This window comes from Lissotriton vulgaris, chromosome 8 (genome assembly GCF_964263255.1).
Source record: "Lissotriton vulgaris chromosome 8, aLisVul1.2, whole genome shotgun sequence".
NCBI lineage: Eukaryota > Metazoa > Chordata > Amphibia > Caudata > Salamandridae > Lissotriton > Lissotriton vulgaris.
This window is the reverse complement of record NC_141696.1, coordinates 407,616,173-407,640,761: the sequence shown is the minus strand read 5'-3', so window position 1 is coordinate 407,640,761 and position 24,589 is coordinate 407,616,173. Positions and strand designations below refer to the sequence as shown.

The following is a 24,589-nucleotide window of genomic DNA, read 5'->3' as shown; positions in this document are numbered from 1 at the left end:
ATGGTTTTGAAATTGTTGAGAGTGAATATAGTGATCATAACCCTCTTTGTGTTTATTTGCAGGGCCCATTATCAGCACGAATTGCAGAGGTGACAAGTAGGGGCTCACTCAGACCAACTGATGGCAAACGATGACTTAAATGGTCCCAGATCTCCTAAGATAAATTTTACAGTGAAGTAAATGTATCCTGTGCTACAGAGTTAGCACTATGTACTTCTACAGGTTCCTCTCCCAGTGAAGTTCTTGGTACGTATGAACTAATAGCGCGTAAAGTCAGCTACCCCAGGCCACAGATGGTTTGACTCCAACTGCTCTAAGGCAGCTAAAATGCTGAGGGAAGCTCTGTCAGCCAAGCCAAGAAATCAAATTGAGGTACGTGCATGCCGTAAAGAATACAAGATAGCCTTGGTTAGACGGAAGGGTGCCCTGAAGGAAGAGGCATGGAGGGAACTGATTGACTCAAGCACTCTCAGGAACAGCTCTAGTTAAGGTTGTAGGATGTATTCTCTTGCAGAGACTATCCACATGGGCAGAGGAGCACAAGATCCTGTTGGATGTCCAGTTTGGATTTCGGTCGGGACGCTCTACCGTTGCTCAGTGTCTTAATTTATCTATCTTACTGAGCAAATATACAGTTGCCCACCCCGGTACAGTCTACCTTGCCTTCATGGACTTGTCCTCCGCATTTGACTGCGTCAACAGGGTTAAATTGTGGCAGTCCATGGGCAATGGGGGTGGATAACAGTATTGTTAATTTCTTAGGGGATTTGCATAAGTCAACTACGGCTAACGTTAGGTTTTCGCAGAACCTTCGGGTCACTAGGGACATTGAGACAAAGAGGGGAGTACGGCTAGGGTGCATTCTGGCTCCATTCTTGTTTAATCTTGACATTAATGATTAGGAAACTGCACTAAGAGCCACTGGGGTTGATTACCCGGGCGTAGGGTGACGTGATATCCCCGTACTGCTTTACGGGGATCGAGCCGTCCTTATATCCAGGACTGGAATAGGTTTGCAATCTCTATTAACAGAATTCTCCAGTTTTAAGATGGACCGGAATTGGCAATAAATAATTCAAAATCTTACATAATGCAAGTGGGGCAACGACCAAACAAAAGTTTTCAATTCAGTGTTGGCCCTGCTAAAATCCCCTGCACTAACGTTTTCTCTTATTTAGGGGTGCTTTTTGATGATAATTTAAAATGGGGTCCATTAATCTTGAGGAAAAAGGGGGATTTGGCCTGGGTGAATGCAGCAATCTTTAACTTTGCTGCAAAAATAGGGAAGAAACCAATTGGAGCCATGCTGAAAGTTTACCAAGCCAAAAGCATGGCCATAGCTAGCTATGGAAGTGAAATCTGGGGACACACCTATCTGTGGATTCTCTCCAAGTGGTTGAGAATGACTTTTTAAAGCGCATATTTTGTGTTCTGAGCGGAATACCTAACCTAGCGGTCCATGAGGAATTGAAGGTCCCCTATCTAAGTGATGTTCTTGTGCTTTGCCCTCTGGTGTTTTGGTTGAGGTGCTGGTTAAAAAAAGAGTTTACGCTTAACCATTTAATTTTAAGAGAGTGGTTGTCCCTCGATAATGCATCTCCAATTTAACTACATTAAAACCTGCCTGGAAGGGCTAGGGCGCGCTGATCCTTTTGGTAATCCTGAATCCATTGTTAAGAAGGATGTGGAATTAATTAGGGTAGCCTTCTTAACCTCAAGGAAATTGGACAGGGAGGTGCAGGAGATGCTGAAACCCAGTGTTCGTACGTTTTTAATGCTCAAAACAATTCCGACAATGGAACCTTATCTATTGGGGTTTCTATCAATACACAAGAGGTTCTTATTAACTAGGTTTCGGATGAACGTTTTTCATCTCTTACTAGCGAGGCCTAAGGGATACAGTAGAGGTCAAGTGCTAGCTCCCTGTGGCTGCGACGGACAATCTACACAGGATTTGCTGCATTTTATGTTTTTATGTAAGTTCTATGAAACCCCTCAAAGGTATTTTTTGGTTCCCATTTTAAAAATAATACCTTTTATTCAGGCCCGTCCTGCATTAATGTATCTGTAATTGCTGAAAGAGGACTGTATTAATTTTATAGTGGGGTTTTTAAAAGCTACCGTGTAATCCAGGGCCTGCATGGATGTTTAAACAATGGATGATCTATGTAGGGTCTATTCGGCCTAGCGTGCGCCATTAAGTAAATAAAATAGGAAGTTATGTTTTTCCGGGCACATTGCACTTTAAAGGTTCTGATCAATTAGGGAGGTTGGATAATGGATTTTATCCATAAATTGTGTATAGGGTCAATTTTGTTTTTAAATCATGTTTTAACGTATTACTGTTTTTATGTCCTTGTAACCGTTGTAACTTTTATGGTTTTACGATATGAAACCGAATAAAGTTTATTTGAATTTTGAATTTGAGCAATCCTGCATTGCAGAGTGGTATTTTGCTAATAAATCTGTTGTCTGCCAGTGGATTTTCTTTTCATAAATTTCATTAGTATTAGGGTTTTAACAAACAATAGCATACCTTTTAAAAGTCAAAGAGGTATAACAAACAACACCAAGTAAAAAAAAAACCACAGATACCTTTATACATTTAAGAATTGTGAGCTTGCTTGTTTAAAATTAGAATGAATAGGTATTTAACAGTTTAGAAAAATGGGATTTGCTTCTAAGAGTAAAAATGTATGGGGGCGTGGCTTGCGCGCCGCTTCAGCATGGCGTGTTGTGCTTGAGATCCGAGGCGAGAGTGTCCCGTCGGGCTAATTTCTCCGTTCCTTGACTGCCCCTGTGTGCGGAAAAGGCAGCCTTCAGCAGCGGAACATGCAGGGAGCTGTTTGACGATGTTTTCCTGACGTTTTGTTCACCGGCTGAATGATTTCTGTTTCACGCTCCAGAGACGCTCGTTTTCCTCACGGACGGCCGCCATTTTCCCGCTCCTGACGCAGATGGCATTTTCTCCTCAGAAGTGCCGTTTTGGATACATTCTTGCAGGTCGTGGTGGCTGTCCAGGACGTTTCTTCTATGATGCCTACAATTGGTAACATTTTTTCCTTTTTTCTGTTATTTTCTTGCTGCTTGGCTGGAAATTAAGTTGCCCACGCGCTGTTTTTTCTCAGTGCAGTTATCTCATACAGGTGTAGATCTTTTTCCTACGAACTCATTGCTGTGCCCTCCTGCTCTAATTGTAGCTATATCATTACTTTGCTACCTGCCTGCCCTGCATATAAGTTTGCCGCTATTACTTAATTAGCGCCCATTGAGCTCAGTGTGCTATATCTCTTTTTTTTGGATACAGACTGCGCAGTTTTTGCTCTCCTCTTCCCCTCAAGTGGTTGTATATTTTTTCTTGGAGGCTGTCCCTTCATGGCTGCAAATATGGGTCGTTCCTCAAGCAACAAAGACTCAAAAGATGTTGGCACGTCGCTGAAAAGACTTAAGTCGGTGTCTCCTACGCCTGAGTCTGCTCAGTCAGACACTACTTCCAAGTTGGACACAATATTAACGCGCCTTAATGAAGTGCATGATATTGCGCAGTCAACAAAAACTAATACAGATTTACTGCAAGTGGAGGTGTCTGCTATCAGAAATGACTTTAAATCCCTCTCTCTTCGTGTATCTGCTACGGAATCACGAATCAGTTGTGCAGAGGATGGTATGCAGAAACAATCCAGATCCCTCAACCACTTGGAGCGCTCAATAGCGGCAGTGCGAAGAGATCTCACTGAACAGGAGGACCGTAATCGAAGATCTAACCTACGCATTTTTGGTCTGCCGGAAGATTCAGAGAAATCATCTTCATCTATGATAGAGTTCTTATCTCATTGGATTCCGGACACCTTACAAATCTCATTCCACAGAGAGTTTGAAATAGAAAGAGCACATCGTGTTCCAACGTTTCAGTCTAAATTGGCAACCCAGCCAAGAGCAATCATTTTTAAGCCATTGCGGCATCAGCATACTGAACAGATTCTCTCTCATATGCGGAAAGCTAAACAAGTCATCTGGGACGGTCATCGAATCTCAATTTCTCAGGACTTTGCCAGAGATACGGTCATAAGGAGAAAGGGCTTCCTTAATCTTCGGAAACGTCTTTCTGAGATGGGCATTCCCTTTTCGTTTTCTGGACCATCGAAGTTCCGCATTACTTATAAAGGACGTTCTAGAATTTTCGATGAGCCGGCCGATTTAACTACATTCCTGGACAACCAGTTGGAGATAGAGATGGAGATTCAAAAAGCGACTTTGCAGACTTCTGGTGCCTCGGGCACTTGAAATGTCTCCTTCTTTCTTCTGGATGTATTTTTCTGTATGCCTGGTTCTCTCCTCTCTCCTGTTGAGCTTATATGTCAGTCTTAACCTCCAAGGCTGTTAATGGAATTTTTCTGTTCTTCTTGTGTCCACACTGTTTTCTGTTCTATCCTTCTTCCTTGGATTTATACTTGTTCGATTTTCTATGGTTCTCTTTCTAATATTACTCCTTCTTATCTCTCTATTGTTTTCTTGTTCTTCTATTTTACTCCGCTTCTTGCCATTTCTCCTTTCTATTTTCTTCCCTCTTTTAGAGTCATGCCTTTTATTTTTGCTCTTTAACTTGTCTTCAGCTCTTCTTGTCTTTACTTTCTGTCAATGTTTATTTCAAGTCACTTTTCTCTTTTCTTGATGCTTATCTCTTAAATAGTTACCTTGATTTTTCTGATATGTGTCATTTTCTATCTTTCTTTTTTCTTTCTATCTTGCTATTTTTCTTCCTTTCTTTTCTTATATACTTATATGTTCCTGCTTTTTCCACTTCAGCTACATATTGTTTTTATACACAGTTATAGTTTTTTCATTAACTACGTATTTATTTTTAGGATATACATATTGATCGTCATGCATTCATCTACTGTTCATGATTTACCTCATGCTTTTGTTTTTCTTATCAGTTTGAATGATAGTATTAATTACTATAGATATTTCTCTTGATATTAGACTGATAACTAAATGTGATTGTACAAATTTCTTAGTTACATTATGACTATTTACATTATTGAGCTGCTTTGCGTTGCTACTTTTGATTGTTACCAGTTCCTATTTTACTGCTATCAGTTTGCTATTTTTTTGGGGCTATTGGTATCAATTACTTTTCCTCCTAGTACGGGTCCCTTACTCGCCTTTCCACGTTCTCCCTAGTATGATGTTGGTCTTTTTTAGGCCTCCCCTCCTGCTTCTTCTCTCCCTCTTTTCTTTTCTCTTTTCTTCTTTTCTTTCTTTCTCTCTATCTTGGATTCCCCACATGGATTCTCCCTCCGTGTTTCTTATGATTGATGGTTGGTTCCTTGTATTTGTGAGGTTGGTTCTTTTTCTGTCATCCATGTCGTCTTTTCTCTATTATTATGTATTTCCATGCCGGGTTTAAATGTATTATCCCTTAATGTTAAGGGTTTGAATCATCCGGTGAAGAGGTCGAAAATCTTAGATTACTGTAAATCTCTGTCTTCTGACCTGGTCCTTTTTCAAGAGACCAAGGTCACTAACAGAGAAGCGTTGTTTTTGAAGAAGGAATGGGTTTCGGATGTTTGCTGTTCTGATGCCTTTGGTAAACGAAATGGGGTTATTACATTAATTTCAAAAAATTCTGGTTTATCTATACTTTCTTCTGATCATGATTCTGAGGGTCGCTGGCTGTTATCTAAATTATCGGATGGACAGCATGATCTGTATGTGATGAATATCTATGCTCCTAACGTTGATGATCCGACCTTTTGGAAATCGGTTACCAAAAAATTAAATGACACCCCGCACTCTGGCAATCTTATTGTGGGCGGAGATTTTAATTTACCGATGGACCCTCTTTTAGACAGGAACTCTGTATTTCAGTTTCGTCCTCCTAAATCTCACAAACAAATGCTTAACATGTGTTCCTTTACTCATCTTCAAGATATATGGCGTCTTCATAATCCCACTGGTAGTGATTTTTCTTTCTTCTCTTCGCCTCACTCTTCCTTCTCTCGTATTGACTATCTCCTGGTTCATTCTTCTCTTGTTTCATCTTCTTCTTCTCCGCTTATACATCCTATTTTGATTTCTGATCACGCTGCGGTCACTTTTACGCTGTCATCCTTTGCCCCTAAATCGCGCGTTCGTTCATGGAGATTGAATACCGAAGTTTTGCATGATGCTTCTCAGGTTGATGAATTTTCTAAAGCTATAGATACTTTTTTCCATGAAAACGAAGGCTCTGTCTCTTCCCCAATCGTTCTATGGGACTCATTTAAATGCACTTTCCGTGGTCAAGTCATTAAATGTATGTCCAAACGGAATTCTGATATTAAAAAGGAGCTTACAGATTAATCATCTCAAATTAAAACTCTGGAAGCCACCTTTAGGCAATCTAAGGATTCATCTTGTTTACAGCTAATAAAACAACTAAAATACAAATATAATACTATTGTTACTAAAAGAGCCCATATTGGTGTACAAGCACAGAAATCCAAGAAGTTGTTGTTAAAAAATCGAGCTGGGAAGATTTTGGCTGCTACATTAAAATGTCATGATTTCTCTTTTAAGTCCTCGCAAATCTCCTCTATTACTGACCACACGGGTTCTAAAAAATTCCAAACAGGGGAAATACTTGAAGTTTTTCGTGACTTTTATAATAAATTGTATACTCCTTCTAATCAATCCTCTTTTGACCAGTGTCAGGATTTTTTAAAATCGGTTCCGATTCAGTCGGTCTCTGATGATGATCGTACGTTTTTAAATAAGCCGTTTCTGCAATTAAAGCTACTCGTTCTGGCAAGGCTCCAGGCCCTGATGGTTATCCAATTTTATTTTATAAAACTTTTCTCCCTACGCTTGTCCCCAAATTACAATCTGTCTTTGACTCTTTTGTTAAGGATGGGTCTGTTTCTGGTACGGCTGCTGAAGCTACTATAGTAGTGATCCCGAAAGAAGGGAAAGACCATTCGGATCCCAAAAACTTCCGTCCTATTTCTCTCCTTAACATGGAAGCTAAGATTTTTGCTAAAATCCTGGCCAAAAGATTAGAATCCTTTATCCCTCATCTTGTTCATCCTTCTCAAACTGGTTTTGTGAAAGGTCGTCTTGCGCGAGACAATATACGCACTTTCTGTCATATTCTCGGTGCTGCTAAACGGTCTCAACTTCCTGCCGCGGCCTTGGCCCTTGATGCGGAAAAGGCCTTCGACAAGGTCTCTTGGCCATTTCTTCATGCTGTTTTATGCGCGCACAACCTTGGCGACTCTTTCATTAATATGATAATGTCCTTATATTCTCAACCTAAAGCTAACATTAGAGTTAACGGTGCTACGTCGTCGTTTTTCAATCTTCGTCAGGGCACTAGACAGGGGTGTCCTTTATCCCCACTTTTATTTTTATTATCTATTGATCCTCTTCTTCGATTGATTGAGTTACACCCTGATATTAAAGTTTTTTCTTTCGGGCCTCACTGTATTAAAACTGCTGCATACGCAGATGATGTTCTTATTTTTTCAGATGATATCGCCTTGGCAATCCCTGCTATTTCAAATACCATTTCCCTCTTCTCATCGGTTTCAGGTTATACCCTAAATAAAGATAAGACGGAAATGTTCCCTTTGAATGCCTATTGTTTCCCTTCTCATATGGGCTCAGCGGGCTTTAAGTGGCAGTCTACACACCTGAAATACTTAGGGATTTATTTCTGTTCTACTCTCTATGCCACCACTGCCTATAATGAATCCCAGACTCTCCTTAAAGTGCGTCGTCTTTTGGATACATGGTCTCCGAAACATATTTCATGGTGGGGTCGCCTCCAGACTCTCAAAATGATGATCACGCCGATTATTAATTTTGTTTCATCCATGCTTCCGGTTAAATTGTCAGATTCCTTTTTTCGCGAAATCGATGTTCTGACAAACGTGCTAGACTTGCACACAAATTTTTGCGTTGTCCTTGTGATATGGGAGGTTGCAATTTTCCTGATTGGGAAAAATACCAAACTGCCTTTTTGGCCTCTCAAGGTGCTTTATGGTTCTCTCCTCCATCTCTTCATGTTCCCTCTTGGTTGCTCATAGAACAAGAATTAGCATCCCCTTTGCCTACTGCCTCTTTTTGCACTGCATCTACTTTGCATATCCTGTTCTCCCGTTCTATCATTCTTGATACAATTGCTGCGGTCAGGAAGATAGACAAGAAGGTGGCAATCCCTTTACATAAAACTAGGTGGTCATCTATCTGGCGGAATTCCAAAATTAAACTCAACATTACTCCCAACCTCATGTCCTATTGGGCAGATAAAGGGGTCTCTCTTGTTAAACATCTATATGATGCTTCTGATGAGCCACTACTTTTTTCCACCTTGGCTCAAAAGCATTCTTTAACAAATCTTGATTTTTATACTTTTCTTAAAATTAAAGTGGCCCTTGCTAAAGTTCGTCTTCATCCTACCTCTTCTACCATCTCACTTTTTCATATCTGGATTAAATCTGGTCACGTTGCCTCCAAAATTTATAAATTTTTGTCATCTGCTTCACTACCTGCACAAACGGTTGCTCAACAAAAATGGTTACACCATTTTGATCATGCCATTACGGATCATATTTCCTCGGATACTTGCCAATTATTTTGGTAAATTCTCTCTTCGTAATAAAATCGCACCATCTTTAATGCAGTCTAAGTTTTTCTCTATCAATCTCCTCCATTGGACGCCTGTGCGTCTTCATTCGCTAAATCTTAAAGATGACAACTTATGCTGGAGTTGTGGTTTGTTGGCAGGCGATTTTCATCATATGTTTTTTGGTTGCTCCTTGCTTCAACCTTTTTGGAACCTCATCCATAAACATCTCTCTCTTATTTTTGGTATTGAGTTCCAACTTTCTTTCCCTTTCATTTTATTGGGCCCACTGGCTGCCCCTACTCCTCTCCCATTAGATCCATTGGAATTACAGTTGATGGATCTTCTCCTGACTGTTGCGGTGAAAATCATTCTTATGGAGTGGAAATCCTTCTCTTCGGTTTCCTACCATACATGGTGGGCTTGGGTCTCCTTTTTACGCAGTGCTCACACTTCGGTTGATCAAGCTCACCTCTCTCCATCTATTTATAGTGGGGTTTGGAAAGCTTTGGATGATTATATGGAGTTGTCCTCAAAAGGGTTGGTTCCTCAGTTTCCTTTTGATCTGTCTGTCTAATTGTTGTCTTATAATTTTCTAGGTTGGGTTAGTCCTGTGGGAATCCTTCCTCTTTTTCTTCTTTTTTCTTCTTCTCTTTTCTCTTTCATGTCCTCTATTCCCTTTCATCTTTTCTATTGCTCTCTCTCTTCTTTCTCTTTTCTTTGATTTTACTTCCTCCCCTGTCCCCATCTCCAAATTTGATAGTGATACGTTTGTTTAGTGCTTTGATAGTAGCTTTTACCTAATCGGATTCTATACTCTATAACAGGCTACTTTTACTTTTATATGCATTTACTTTGCTTACTTCTCAAGTTTAGCCCCTGATTATATATTTCTCTTGATTCAATTGTATCACTTGTATTGTATTTTGTTCCTTCTATTCTTTATCACTTCTTTATCAATAAAATTTTCTTGAAATCAAAAAAAAATGTATATATAACTGTAAAAGGGTAACTTTAATATTAGGTTAGAACAATGCATTTATAGCATTTAATAAGCAACACAGCTCCTTTTGAAAAGTTATGTAAGTTATGTCGGAGTTTTTAGACTGCTAAATAACCTGCATAATATCCCGTTCCAGGCAGCTTTTTCGCAGAACATATGTGGTAGACTGTTCGGGTGGGATTTTTGTAATTCCTCTCACAAAACAAAGCTCTGCTGGCAATTTGCAAACAAAGTAAGTGGACCAACCCCTTCCTAGAAAAGCTCCCCTGTCTCTTCCATCTAGACGTCTATCTATTCATCCTTTCACCCTTTCATCCACCCACTGATATCCACAATTTCATCTTTACATTCTTACATCCACTCATTTCTTCATGCATCAGTCAATCTTTCCCCATTCCATCAATCCATCCACTTTGCCATCCATACATCCATACATCTTGCCATCCATCAATCCATCCATTCTGCCATTATTCTATGTATCCATTCACCCTGCCATCCATCATCATCCTTCCATTCAATCTGCGATACATCCATCCACACTGCCATCCTTCCACTCACCCGCCCATCTGTCATCCATTTGCTCATCCTTTCACCCACTCATCCATCCATCCATCCATCCATCCATCCATCCATCCATCCATCCATCCATCCCTTTAATCTATCATCTTTTCACCTGTCCATCCATCTATCCATTGATTCAATCATCCATCCATCCATCTACTGCGCCATCCTGACACCTGTCTTTCCACCTAACCATTCACCTATTATTTCACCCATTCATCCATCTATCCACACATTCATCCGCCTACTCACCCCTCCACCCATCCTTCTATTCAATATTCCGTCTTTATTTCCCTTTTATGTTTACCATCCTTTGTTTTTCATTGCTCCCTAATGCTCTTCTATTAACGTTGAATTCCTCCCTTGTGTTAAAAGATTTTGTCTGCCGAGTCGCAGGCAGAAGAGGCCCATAAGGTGCCCTACCCCCGCTGTAGCTTCCAAAGCGGGGGGTTCACGACGCCCCTGACAAAACCCATAAATGCAGGGTGACTGGCAAGTTATTTCTCATGCGGTATTCACATACTACTTTTATTTGCTTCAACTTTTTATTCAAAAGTGGGTAAATTACCAATAATGCACCCTTTTAAACTGTTTTAATGAAACCGTGCAAGACATCAGTAAAACCTCATTAAACACGAAGAACAAAATAATATTTAAACAATCTATGCCATTTTTTGTCCAGGTTTTTTAAACTTTCAAATTAAAAACCTGGCTACTCACTTGTCTCGCTCATCTTGCGTTAGAGCCCTCCAAATAATGAGATTCAGGCGCCTATTGAAAAAAAGACATTGCATGAAGTTAAATGGATGTGTGGGTTCTGCGCATATTGCTGAATGTTGTAAGATTAGACCTACGTGATGTTCATTTCGAAAACAATCTGAGAGTATAACATCATTGATCCATATGCTGATCACATATCTCGAATAAACCCTGCACACAGAGATTATGAAAACAGCTTTTCAGTATTATGGCAGTGTGAAAGTTTCAGGTTGCCTGGGCGACGTGGCAGCAATCACCTGAATGTCCAACAGGGATGGCACTGAAGAGCTTGGGTCAAGTCTAAGTATGCTAAATGCAACAATAGGGCTGATTGGAGACACTCAGACCAGCACTCACCGCCAAGTAATCACCGCTGCTATCAAGTCAGCTGTTTTGCAATCAGCACATGCAAAGCCTTGACCGTTACCACTGTACAATGTTGATTATTTGAAGTTAAGGTGATGCAAGCCAATTTCTTTGTTGGCTACATTCTGTACATTATTCATTGCAGAATGGAACCAACTGCGCATTATTCATTGAGAAAAACACAGTTATGTCACAACCAATGTTCCCTCTAATTTATTTCCTCTGTGTGCGGCAGTGGAGGGTCTCAAACATGGCTATGTGTGCCAGGAACCAAACCGCGCATGTCTGCGGAGCCAAATGACACTCAAAACGTTTACTTTAGAAAGTGAAAAGATAGTGCATTTTCACACATACAGAGCCACAATAAGGATCTTAAGGGCAAATTGCAAATTTATTGTATTGCCTGTATTTTCATTGTTGTGTCTCTGACTGCTGTTGTCTGTCTTCCCCGTTGCCCGTACGTGGTCCGTGCCCCTTTTTCTTCCCTCTGTTCCCCTCGCTGCCCCCGTGCCTCTCTGCCCGTTCTGCCTTCTGTCATTAGCTGCCCCTATATGCCCTCTGTGCCACTCGTTTTTGTGCCCCTTTTGCCTTCTGTTCCACTTGTTTCCCCCTCGTTTTTTGTGCCTTTCTGCCCTCTGTTCTACTCGGTTTTTGTGCCTTTCTGCCCTCTGTGCCACTAGTTTTTCCCTCATTTATTGTGCCTTTTTGCCCTCTGTTCCACCATATACAACCCCCTTGAATACCAAATAAAAGGACACCACACAGATATATATTGAAAATATATATATATATATTTATTAACTACAAATATGCCCTGGACGCTTTATGAGCACAGAAGCACAAGCGTTAAACAAAACACAATTGAAATATACAAAAGTTGCACAATATGGATGAGCCCTAGGGGCCACCTAAACCATATACTAAGAAAGTGGTATAAGAGATACCAATCGAAAAGGAAATAGGCCTAGGGCCTTGGGAATCGCTGGACCTGATAGGGACTAGCAGTGACTAAGTTGGGAAAGGCCCGCGGGACTCGGGTGCAGTGTTTAAAGTGCACGCACTTACCAATGCAATGTCTATGGTGCGTAAAAGTTATAAAGTTAGTTAGTTAGGAACCTTCTGAGTGACCTAGAAAGCTGAAATTTAAGACACAGACACTAGAGGTGTGTACCAGTGTGGGAACACCGGCGTTGCTGAGTTACATCACCCACAGGACGCGGGTGCATAGGGTCGAAGTAGTGTCGGGTTTCGTCACGCTGGTCGATGGTGCTTGGAGCTGAAGATGCTGCAGGCGGCTCGATGTGAAGAGTTCTGGTGGATCAAAGGGTGGATCTGATGTCGTGAAGACCTGAAAGCAGAGGGGACAATGTTCAAAGTCACTAGCCAGTGACTACCGTGGAACCAGATTGGAACCAGGCGATGTCAGGTGCAAACAGGCGTTGAGGTGTACCTTCTCTCTGCAGCCACGTGGCTTGAGGAGGTTGAGGACGTCCAGGAGTCGATCACGAGCTGTCCCACGCAGACTTCTCGCTGTTGGCGGTGTCGGCAACTTGATTGGAGCAAACAGGCCTTGGCTAATGCAAGCCACGCAGGAATCACAAAAGGCTTATCACTCGGACCAGCAAGGTCAGAGCGGGTGCTCCCTTTTACAGGAGCGAGGGCAAGTCTTGAGCAACCAGACCCGCAGTGTAGTTTGTAGGTTTTGTCGCCAAGATGGCTGCTGACCACGTAGCTAGTGGCCAGGATGGCGCGTCGAGTGGCACAATGCAAAAGGGCCCCACACGGATCGTGGAGATGCTGGGGGGCTGATCTTCGGTGCAAGGGCTGCTCGGTGGTGGGGCTTCTCGGTCCCCAAAGCACAATGTCAAGGGTGCCTCGGATGCTGCGCAGTCAGCTTCTCGGGGGTCTTTCAAGAGGTCCGGTCCCACGTCTCTCGGTGCCTCCACGGGTCCCTTCTTTGCAGGGACTGTGGATCGGGCTGTGAGAAGTCTGGGGGTCTGGGTCTTGTCAGGCTCTGGACTTGGGCTCCGGCGGGAGGCGGCAGCAAAGCAGACATCGAGTCGCTGGATGGTGCCTGTGTTCACAGGGTGGCCACTCTTAGGCCACAAGGGAGATACTCTTCAGTCTTCTGTGCAGCAGAATGTCGAAGTCCAGTCGTCTTCTTAGTTTCAAGTTGATTCAGGATGATCTGAGGTGCTATGGCACTGCTCCCACTCTTATTCCCAATCTGAGGGGTGGATCACCTGCTAGGTCCCTCCTCTTGGTGGGACCAGGAAGGGGGGCGGTTACACCCCCTTTCCTTTGTCCCGCTCCTCGCCAGCCCTGGGTCTGGAAAGTCCCAGGACCGGTTTGGACTGGCTTATGCACGGGGACACCTTGTGTGCCCCGGGCATGTCTGTTTCTATTCAGCCCTGTCCTACCCAATACACAAAATCCTGTCTGGGGTGGTGCTCGCACCTCCCAAGGCAGGAAACCCTTTGTCCAAGCCTCCCTCGCTGGAAGGACTCCCAACAGCAGGGTATCAGACTTGTGTCTGTGGTGGCAGCATCCATTTTGTGATGCTGAGGCTCTGGTTAACTTTAACTGGGTTAAGGCTATGTACATGTCGTGTCCCTCTAGAAGGGTGGAATGCTATCCCCGTCGACAGAACTGTCGAGGGGATAGTATTCCAAATCGTATGACACCTTACTCGACATGTTTTGATAAAGCCAAACCAAAGTTAGCATATAACCGCGAGGATTATAATGCACTTAAGAGTATATGGTATGGCAATCTCCCGGAACAGCTAAGGGAGTTGTTCCCGAAAGCTGCAGACAGGCTCAGCTCATGCTAGAGCACCATCTCACATGAAACCACGCACTCTGCCCCCAGGATTGCAGGGGCCTTCCATAGGAATGGCTTATAGGTTAACATGTGTCCAGTTAAGGTTAGATATAGGGATACTATATCTAAGCAAGCGGTGATTACACCAACTTACCCCAGCTGAGTGATCAACCAGTTGTGTCAAATATGGAGGCCAGGCCAGGGGTGGCACAATACATGCTGCAGCCCCTGGTAGGCCTTGGATGCACCTATGCCCTGTGTACCTATGGTACACTGTTACAGGGGCCTATAAGGTGAACCAGTTCCAATTATGTTATGCACCTAGGGTACATGGAGTCCATTTTAAGGAGAGAGCAATCAGCCTGGGGCCCTGAATAGCAGGATCCCAGGCCAACTATGTCAAACACCAGCTTAACACCAGGCAAAAAGTTTGGGAGTAACCATAGTCAGATATCCACCTTCCTACATAACCCCCCCCCCCCAAACGAAAGGAGATAAGGCTATCCTTGACCAGGTAAGCCTATATTGCCTAAGTGGCCATATAAGGAAGTACCAGCTCTGGCTTGGTTACCCCCTGTCTCATGGTCCACTAAGCAATCCCCCACCCTAAGGGTATCTGAGGGTCTCCACCATAGGGAATCTCTACCTGTGGTGTGTCTTTGCAAAGTTAAAGGCTGGTGTTGGGATGAAGTACTGAAGTGAGATTCCTCTGTAGGACTCAGCTTCCTCCAATCACTCTCCACCATGTGTGCCTTTCTTTCTTTGACTGAGTTGCACTGTGCTCTCAGGGTCAACCTCTGGCTACCTAAAGCTGGAGGCTGGGTCCCTCTTGTTGGCTTACTGAAGGGACAGTTCAGGTTTGGGCCCTTGGGGTCCCAGGTTTGGCTGTGCCCAACAGAATGCATCTGTGGGAGGTCCCTAACTACTTTTAAGCGGGCTCCCTCAGGAGTTTTTAAAGTTTTCACCTCACTAGGGCTACTAGTTTCGGTGCCCCTAATCTGTGGATGGGGTGCTTTATTTGACAGGGGGCCCTTTGGGGCTCACTGTCCTTCTTGTCCTCTGCAGCCCTGGGTTGACTAAGGCAAGGTAGAGAGGGGCAGGTTACCTGCTGCAGACTGGGTCCCACCTGAGAAGGGTCCACTGCCATCAGAGGCTCTGTCAGGCCAAGCCTAACAACCTCTGGGACAGTTCCTTCATCAGGGGTAAGATCAGTTCCCTGAGGAGTCTGATCCTCTCCTAATGTCTGGTGAGGGGGAGATTTCTCTTCCTCCTCCATGCTCTCAGTTTGGGAGGAGTGATCCATCATTTCAGGCTTGACTACCCATGTATCAGTTTGAGTTTGGGCTGTGGCCATCACAGTCCCACCAACCTTTTCAGGAGGAGACTCAGTTTGGGTATGAGCTGTTATCATAACAGCTCTGCTAATCTTTTCAGGAGGGAAGTTAGCTAAAGATGGGGCTGAGGTTTGCTCAGCCCTCCCAACCTTTTCAGGAAGGACATCTTGGATTGGGGCTGTAGCCATTACAGCCCCACTAACCTTTCCATGGAGATTTACCATTTTAGAATGGGTTTGCTGTTCAACCTCAGCCCAGGCTGAGATTTCCAAATCATTAACAAGTAGGCAATCTACAGGCAAGTTTGCTGACACTGCCACTCTCTTGGGGCCAGTGACACCTCCCCAGCTAAGATTGACTACTGCCATAGGATGTTTGGTTTCTATGCCATCAATGTTTGTCACCTGATATTTGGCATCAGGTAAAAGTTGCCTTGAGGGGACTAGACATTCAGCCACTATGGTGATGCTAGCCCCTGTGCCTCTGAAGGCCTCAACTTTCAAACCATTGATGAGGGGCTGCGGTCTATACTAGCTCAAAGTGTTTGGGCAAGCAGTGAAATTGGCAAACCCCATGCCAGTCTCATAGACAAGAGTATCTGAGGTAGGGGACCTGGTTAGGCCAGAATCCACCTGAGCTCCAAAAGTAAATCCACCCAAATTCTTGGGGGTGCTCCAACCACCTGAGGGACCACTGCTGACAGTGACAGGAGGTGTTGGAGCTTTACCTGGAGGTATATTTTCCTTGTTACCATTCTTTGGACAACAGCTGTCTGATTTCCAATGTCCAACCTGTTTACAGGCATGGCAGTAAGGCTTTTTCTCTGTAGAGGAAGTGTTCGGGGGCCCACCCTTTCCATTGGAGTTTTGGGGCCCTGGAGAAGTCTTCTCTTTGAATTTATCCCCACCTTTCTCTTATTTATTTATTTATTTATTTATTTATTTATTTATTAATCTTATAGAGCGCGACAGCTACCCGTAAGGGTTTCCCGGCGCTAATTGACAGTGACAACATGATTGATCCTGAAAGAAAGGATTATTGGGCAAACAGCCAGGTCTTTAAGGCTTTTCGAAAACGGAGATGGCACTGCTCCATTCGTAAATCCATAGGAAGAGAGTTCCACAGTTTGGGTCCCAGTACAGCAAAGGAACGGCCTCCCACTCTGGAAAGCCTGAACCTAGGTACGCAGAACAAATGTTGGGAAGAAGAACGGAGTGAGCGTGTGGGTAAATAAGGCTTGACGAGTGCTCGAAGGTAAATGGGAGCAACATCAATTTTAATCTTATGCATGAAGCACAATGCCTTAAATTTTACACGATTTTCAATATTAAGCCAATGAAGTTGCTTAATGCGTTTCGTGATTGGATCATATTTCCGGCATCCACACAGGAGCCGGGCAGCAGCATTCTGAACCAGTTGGAGACGATGCAAGATCGCCTTGGTAACCCCCAGATAGAGCACATTACTGTAATCTAATCTAGAGGTCACTAATGCCGTCACAACAGATCTTTGGGTATCAGATGGCAGAATCCAGAAGATCTTTCTCAGCCATCTGAGAATAGTAAAACAGGTGGCTGAGACTTTATTGACTTGGTCTTTCATCATCAGATCCCTGTCAATGAGAACACCGAGATTTCTAGCACGTTCAGATGGAATAGGTAGAGCGCCCATGGATGACGGCCAGTGTCTCGGACTCCAAAGGTCAGGCTTGTTGCCGAAGACAAGCACCTCCGTCTTTTCGCTGTTAAGCTTTAGAAAGTTACGGCTCATCCAGCGGGAAATGTCACTAAGACCGGATTGCAGAGAGGATGGTGAAGAAGGGTCAGCTTGAGATAGGGAAAATACAATCTGAGAGTCATCAGCATAAGTGAAAAGATTAAGACCAGAAAGCTGAGCAACATGAGCTAACGGAACAACATAAAGATTAAAGAGGAGAGGGCTAAGAATAGAACCCTGGGGAACACCGTGAGGGGAATTGTGGATGTTCGAAGTGGAAGTATTAGAGAAGATTTGGAAAGTCCTATCAGAAAGAAAGGACGAAAACCAGAGTAAGGCTTTGTCACAAATGCCAAAAGAGGCAAGGCTATCGAGAAGAATACTGTGGGAGACAGTATCGAAAGCTGCACTGAGATCTAGCAAAATCAGTGCAGCTGTTTGACCCTGATCCAGTAATTGGCGAATGTTTTCAGTAACACCTAATAAGGTGGTTTCTGTGGAAAAGCCTTGGCGAAAGCCAGATTGGGATGAGTGAAGAAGATTATTGGAAGTGACAAAACGTGAGAGATGAAGATGAATGTGTCTTTCCAAAATTTTTGAAAAGGCTGGCAGCCATGAAATAGGCCGGAAATTAGCAGCAACATTAGGATCTGCAGTGGGTTTTTTAAGTAGTGGGGTAACCATTGCATGCTTCCAGCAATGGGGGACCGTGGCTGAAGCAAGGGAAGCGTTGAGTAAAGAACAGATCACTTCAAGTTGGGAAGATTCAAGCTGGCGTAAAACCGAAATAGGTACGGGATCCATGGGTGAGCCAGATTTGATATTGTTTAGAATTTCTAAGAGAGTGGCCGGTACAAGGTCAGGCCAAGTCTGCAGAGAAGCCAGGGGAGGGCAAGTGGTGATAGGGGGTGACCAAGGGCAGGCAGTGGATTCCTCAAGAGATTTGATATCTCTATAGATTGTATCAATTTTAGATGTGAAGTATTGAGCAAGTTCGTCACATTTCTTACTCGAAAGAGGAGGGGGTATAGCAACGGTCTGTGAGCCAGCAAGGTCTTTTACCACTTTAAATAAAACATTTGATTTATTCATAGCTTCTGTAATCAGATTTGTGGCATAGGTGGCTCTGGTATGGACACAGGCCTTGTGGTATAGTTTCAATTCGGCTTTATACGAAAGCCCGGCTGCAGTAGAGTAATCTTTTCTCCAGGCCCGTTCTAGTCTCTTACATTGGGCTTTGTGTAGACGAAGAGTTTCATTATACCATGGGGCGGGAGAATTATGGACAACATTTTTTTTGTCTGTAAGAGGAAGACAGATATTTATAGCATCAGAGAGCCAAGAGTTCACCGAATTAGCAGCTGAGTTCATGTTATCTAAGTTAAGTTGATATTTAGGCAGAAGATCAAGCAGTTTTGAGTTGAGAGCTGTAGTATCCAAATTCTTCCAGATTCTCCTTTTAAAATTGAGAGAGGAATTGGATGTGGTCTGAGTCTTATTAATAGCTACAGTGAATTTAACTAAATAATGATCTGACCAAGGGACAGGTAGAGCAGGAAAACATGTTATTAGTGAGGAGTTTGAGAAAATGGGATCTAAAAGATGTCCATCCCTATGGGTGGGGCCCGTATTATGTAAAGTTAAGTTCATAGCAGCGAGATCGGTGATACAGCTATCAGCAGCCTTATCATTGGGGTTGTCCAAATGTATATTTAAATCACCAATGACAAAAAAGTTACTGGAAGATACAAGCACAGAAGCTACGTAGTCCAAAAATTGGGTGTACCAAGAATTAATAGTGCCAGGGGGACAATACATTAAAAGTCCAGTAATAGTAGAATTGGGGTTTAGAGTGAGCTTGAAGTGAAGAGCATCACATTTGCTCAGAGTAATAGAATCAGCATGGCATTGGTATTTTTTATTGAAAATTATTGCCACACCGCCTCCTGTCCTTACAGGACGGTCACATCGAACAATGGCATAGTCACTGGGCAGTGCTTCGGCGATATCAGGACCGGAGTTGTCGTTGAGCCAAGATTCAGTAATGAATAGTGCATCAGGCGCCTCATCAGTAAGCAAGTCAAAAAGATTGCGTTTGTGTTTGGGTAGAGAGCGACAGTTATGGCTGATAAAGGTAAAGCCAGGGGGAGAAGAATTAGTGACTAAATGTTGTTGACTTTTACATAAATCAGGAGTATTCAATAGGAAAGGGCAATCAGGGCAGTGCAAAGGAAAATTTCCCAGCAGATCAAAGGAGTGCGTTATATGCGCATTGACAGGTCTTAAATCAAGTAATTGTTTTCTGGAGTATGGGCGCGAGGCTGAAGGAGAAGAACCAGGGGTTATGGCCCCGGGGCCCGGTTGGGCGCGGACGGGAAATGATACACATTTATACAGGAGGAGGGTGGGAGGGTCTGAAAGCCTAGACCGCGATCCCTGCACCTCCCTAAGATGGCGGCTGACCCCCGGTTCGAGCCGCCACAGCGTTCAATCTGCTGTGCGGTCCGAGGTGGGAGTGGAAACAGTGTGAAAGTATCACGATTTAAGTATGTGCAAATTGGCAAAATTTAAAATTTTAAAAATAAGAACAACAGTTAGAAAATAAAGTCACACTTTCAACACGCAAATACGATGTGCAAATAGAATGTTTCCCGGCTTTTCGCCTCAGGAAAATAACACGCTGGTGTCAATCACCAGACAGTGCAAACAGAGCGTTTTAAATACCCCGGGAGGGCGGGAGGGTCTGAAAGCCTAGACCCCGATCCCTGCACCTCCCTAAGATGGCGGCTGACCCCCGGTTCGAGCCGCCACAGCGTTCAATCTGCTGTGCGGTCCGAGGTGGGAGTGGAAACAGTGTGAAAGTATCACAATTTAAGTATGTGCAAATTGGCAAAATTTAAAAGTTTAAAAATAAGAACAACAGTTAAAAAATAAAGTCACACTTTCAACACGCAAATACGATGTGCAAATAGAATGTTTCCCGGCTTTTCGCCTCAGGAAAATAACACGCTGGTGTCTTGAGGCTTGGTAGTCTCTTTCTTTTGGTCACCACCATGGTTCTTAGGCCTGATCCTGGTTCTGACCCATTTGTCTGCCCTCCTACCCAATTCTTGTGGGGAGGTCAGATCAGAGTCAACCAGGTGCTGATGTAGAAGCTGATTTTGACAATTACTTAAGATTTGCTCTCTCATAACTAAATTATACAATCCTGTATAGTCAGTAACCTTACTTTCCAGCAACCAGCCCTCCAAAGCCTTAGTGGCACACTCAACAAATTCAGACCAGTCCTGAGTCTGTGTCTTCTGGGTGTCTCTGAACATTAACCTGTACTGTTCAGTGGTTAAGCCTAACCCATCAATCAGAGCACTCTTCAGGACCAGGTAGTTTCTAAGTTTCTAGAATTCCCATCACTAACTGTGAGGAGTCTGTCTCAGCCTCTACCTTCAAAGGAGAGCCACAAGATTGCTGCCCACTGCTCCTGAGGGATCTGCTGTACTTTGCAGGCTCTCTCAAGTGCAGTCATCCATTTGTGGATATCATCCCCAGCTTTGTAGGGGGGGCACAATCTTACTCAGGTTTCTTGTATCGAAAGACCTGTCTTTATCCTTAGGGATAGTGCTGCCACCAGTGGATCCTAATCCACTCTCTCTAGGCTGTCTTGCTCTAGCAAGTTTTTCTTGGGCCAGGGCAACTTCTAATTCTTGTCTCTGGATCCTAAGTTCAGCCTCTCTCATTTTGGCCTCATGTTCCCTTCTCTGAGGGCTAGTCATCTCCCTTCTGGAGTGACCATGAGAACCTCTAGAAGCCTGGGAGGTATTGGAGTCACCTGAGTGATTCCTCCTCCTCCTACGCTCCTGGTTAAGTCCACCTGGGTGTCTGGGCAAGGTCATCCTTGCTTCAGTCCCAAATACACTTAAGTTAGTCTGGTTAAGCCTGCTGACTAGTACCTGACTATTTCTGCCATCATCAGAATCACTGCTCACCCCTTCTGTCTCCTCTTCCTCTTCCTCCTCCTCATCTACCTGAGGAGCTCCAGTGACTTGGTCATCCTCATCTACCTGGACTATGGGGACAGGGGTATCAGTATTCTCATCTTCAGTGGGAGAGCCTCCATCAGCATTCCCTGTGGGGTCTGCTTTAGAGGTCTTTAGAGCCTCAGACTTGTTTAAGAGCTCTCTAAGGTGGTCTGTAGTATGGGATGGCCCTGTCTTCAGACCTCTTAAGGCACAAAGCTGCCTTAGTTCCTTAAAGTAGAATATAGCAAATCTGGATGGTGCCTTTAGAGGGTCGCTCTCAACAGAGACATTCCCAGTGGAACCCTCTGCGCCAGACATTGCTCTAGTGTGGGTGGATATGTTGCAATCTACCTACACTGGTGTTTACCTACTAAACCTATCTAGTAGTTGTAGTCAGGGTGTGTTACTCCCTATCCTCTACAACAACTAAGTTCAGTAGAACTTAAGTATACTAGTCTTGTTTTATATGTACCTAGTAGGAACCTGTATGATCTTTCAAATGATAATCTCAAAGCTTGTAATGGTAAAACAAACAGCAAGCTCGGATCCCAATCCGCTGCTCACCAATGTGAGAAGTTGGCCTGGTATATGATGCTCACTAGTTCTAGTGGTCACCTTGTACCATGCCAAGCAACCCTTATGATGATCGGTTGTAAGTCAACCTTATAGACCAGTTATCCTAGTGGTAACGTGGACAAAGCAGTCTAAGGCTAAACTCTGAAAGGCATGTGAAGCAAGCTGTTTTACCATATACAACCCCCTTGAATACCAAATGAAAGGACACCACACAGATATATATTGAAAATATATATATAATTATTAACTACAAATATCCCCTGGACTCTTTATGAGCACAGAAGCACAAGCGTTACACAAAACACAATTGAAATATACAAAAGTTGCACAATATGGATGAGCCCTAGGGGCCACCTAAACCATATACTAAGAAACTGGTATAAGAGATACAAATCGAAAAGGAAATAGGCCTAGGGCCTTGGGAATCGCTGGAGCTGATCGGAACTAGCAGTGACTAAGTCGGGAAAGTCCCGCGGGACTCGGGTGCAGTGTTTAAAGTGCACGCACTCACCAATGCAATGTCTATGGTGCGTAAAAGTTATAAAGTTAGTTAGTTAGGAACCTTCCGAGTGACCTAGAAAGCTGAAACTTAAGACACAGACACTAGAGGTGTGTACCAGTGTGGGAACACCAGTGTTGCTGAGTTACCTCACCCACAGGACGCGGGTGCATAGGGTCGAAGTAGTGTCGGGTTTCGTCACGCTGGTCGATGGTGCTTGGAGCTGAAGATGCTATAGGCGGCTCGATGTGAAGAGTTCCGGTGGATCTAAGGGTGGATCTGATGTCGTGAAGACCTGAAAGCAGAGGGGACAATGTTCAAAGTCACTAGCCAGTGACTACGGTGGAACCAGATTGGAACCAGGCGATGTCGGGTGCAAACAGGCATTGAGGTGTAGCTTCTCTCCGCAGCCACGTGGCACGAGAAGGTCGAGGATGTCCAGGAGTCAATCATGAGCTGTCCCACGCAGGCTTCTCGCTGTTGGCGGTGTCGGCAACTTGATTGGGGCAAACAGGCTTTGGCTAATGCAAGCCACGCAGGAATCGAAAAAGGCTTATCACTCGGACCAGCAAGGTCAGAGCGGGTGCTCCCTTTTACAGGAGCGAGGGCAAGTCTGGAGCAACCAGACCCGCAGTGTAGTTTGTAGGTTTTGTCGCCAAGATGGCCGCTGACCACGTGGCTAGTGGCCGGGATGGCGCGTCGAGTGGCACAATGCAAAAGGGCCCCACGCAGATCGTTGAGATGCTGGGGGGCTGATCTTCGGTGCAAGGACTGCTCGGTGGTGGGGCTTCTCGGTCCCCAAAGCACAACGTCGAGGGTGCCTTGGATGCTGCGCAGTCAGCTTCTCGGGGGTCTTTCAAGAGGTCCGGTCCCATGTCTCTCGGTGCCTCCACGGGTCCCTTCGTTGCAGGGACTGTGGATCAGGCTGTGAGAAGTCTGGGGGTCTGGGTCTTGTCAGGCTCTGGGCTCGGGCTCCGGCGGGAGGCGGCGGCAAAGCAGATGTCGAGTTGCTGGATGGTGCCTGTGTTCACAGGGTGGCCACTCCTAGGCCACAAGGGAGATACTCTTCAGTCTTCTGTGCAGCAGAATGTCGAAGTCCAGTCGTCTTCTTAGTTTCAAGTTGATTCAGGATGATCTGATGTGCTATGGCACTGCTCCCACTCTTATTCCCAATCTGAGGGGTGGATCACCTTCTAGGTCCCTCCTCTGGGTGGGACCAGGAAGGGGGGCAGTTACACCCCCTTTCCCTTGTCCAGCTCCTCGCCAGCCCTGGGTCTGGAAAGTCCCAGGACCGGTTTGGACTGGCTTATGCACGGGGACACCTTGTGTGCCCCGGGCATGTCTCTTTCTATTCAGCCCTGTCCTACCCAATACACAAAATCCTGTCTGGGGTGGTGCTCGCACCTCCCAAGGCAGGAAACCCTTTGTCCAAGCCTCCCTCGCTGGAATGACTCCCAGCAGCAGGAGGTCAGACTTGTGTCTGTGGTGGCAGCATCCATTTTGTGATGCTGAGGCTCTGGTTAACTTTAACCGGGGTTAAGGCTATGTACATGTCGTGTCCCTCTAGAAGGGTGGAATGCTATCCTCGTCGACAGAACTGTCGCGGGGATAGTATTCCAAATCGTATGACACCTTACTCAACATGTTTTGATAAAGCCAAACCAAAGTTAGCATATAACCGCAAGGATTATAATGCACTTAAGAGTATATGGTATGGCAATATCCCGGAACAGCTAAGGGAGTTGTTCCCGACAGCTGCAGACAGCTGCCAAGGGTTGATCATGCATTGCTCCCCTTGCCAAAACTACTCTTCCTATACCCTTCCCTACTCTCTCAGCCCCTCTCTTTCCATCCCTGCTCCACAGGGAAGCCACTGCTCACTTTTACCACCTGCTCAGAGCAGTTCTTAAGTAGGAGCATTAAGCCCCTTGGAATAGGGAACACTGTGTGGAATTCTGTGCAGTAATTCTGTATCTGCACAGTTATTCCCCATTCTAAGATGTCTAACTTGTAATAAGTAGAACTCCTTGCAGATATATTGGCCAATAACAGTAGTTCTGCCAAATGGGGATCCCACCTAACTTGTCATCAAGGCCGTAATGTGGGATTACAGTTCCAGTGAGCGAACAGAGAAATAGCTCTATAGTCATAGTGTGATTTTAATTGAATCACATGATTACATCTTTGAATTGTATTGTATCATGCATGTTTTAGCCCATGCTATGCAAAGAAAGTAGCACAATCCATATGTCTAGAAATACTGTTTGCAGGCAAAGTCAAACAAGCAAATGAGGGCAGCTTACCTACCTATGCAAGAACTGTTCTGTT

The 24,589-nt window shown here is 44.4% G+C and overlaps 1 protein-coding gene across 1 annotated transcript in view; it reads right to left on the bottom strand.

Annotated features, from left to right (window-relative positions):
* The window catches only part of VWA3B (von Willebrand factor A domain containing 3B), a 981,637-nt gene that overhangs the window by 402,704 nt on the left and 554,344 nt on the right, over positions 1 to 24,589 (bottom strand). Inside the window, exon 21 of the mRNA XM_086934174.1 lies at positions 10,893 to 10,943. Coding sequence (XP_086790300.1) covers positions 10,893 to 10,943 — 51 coding nt within the window. The remainder of the gene's footprint in view (positions 1 to 10,892; positions 10,944 to 24,589) is intronic.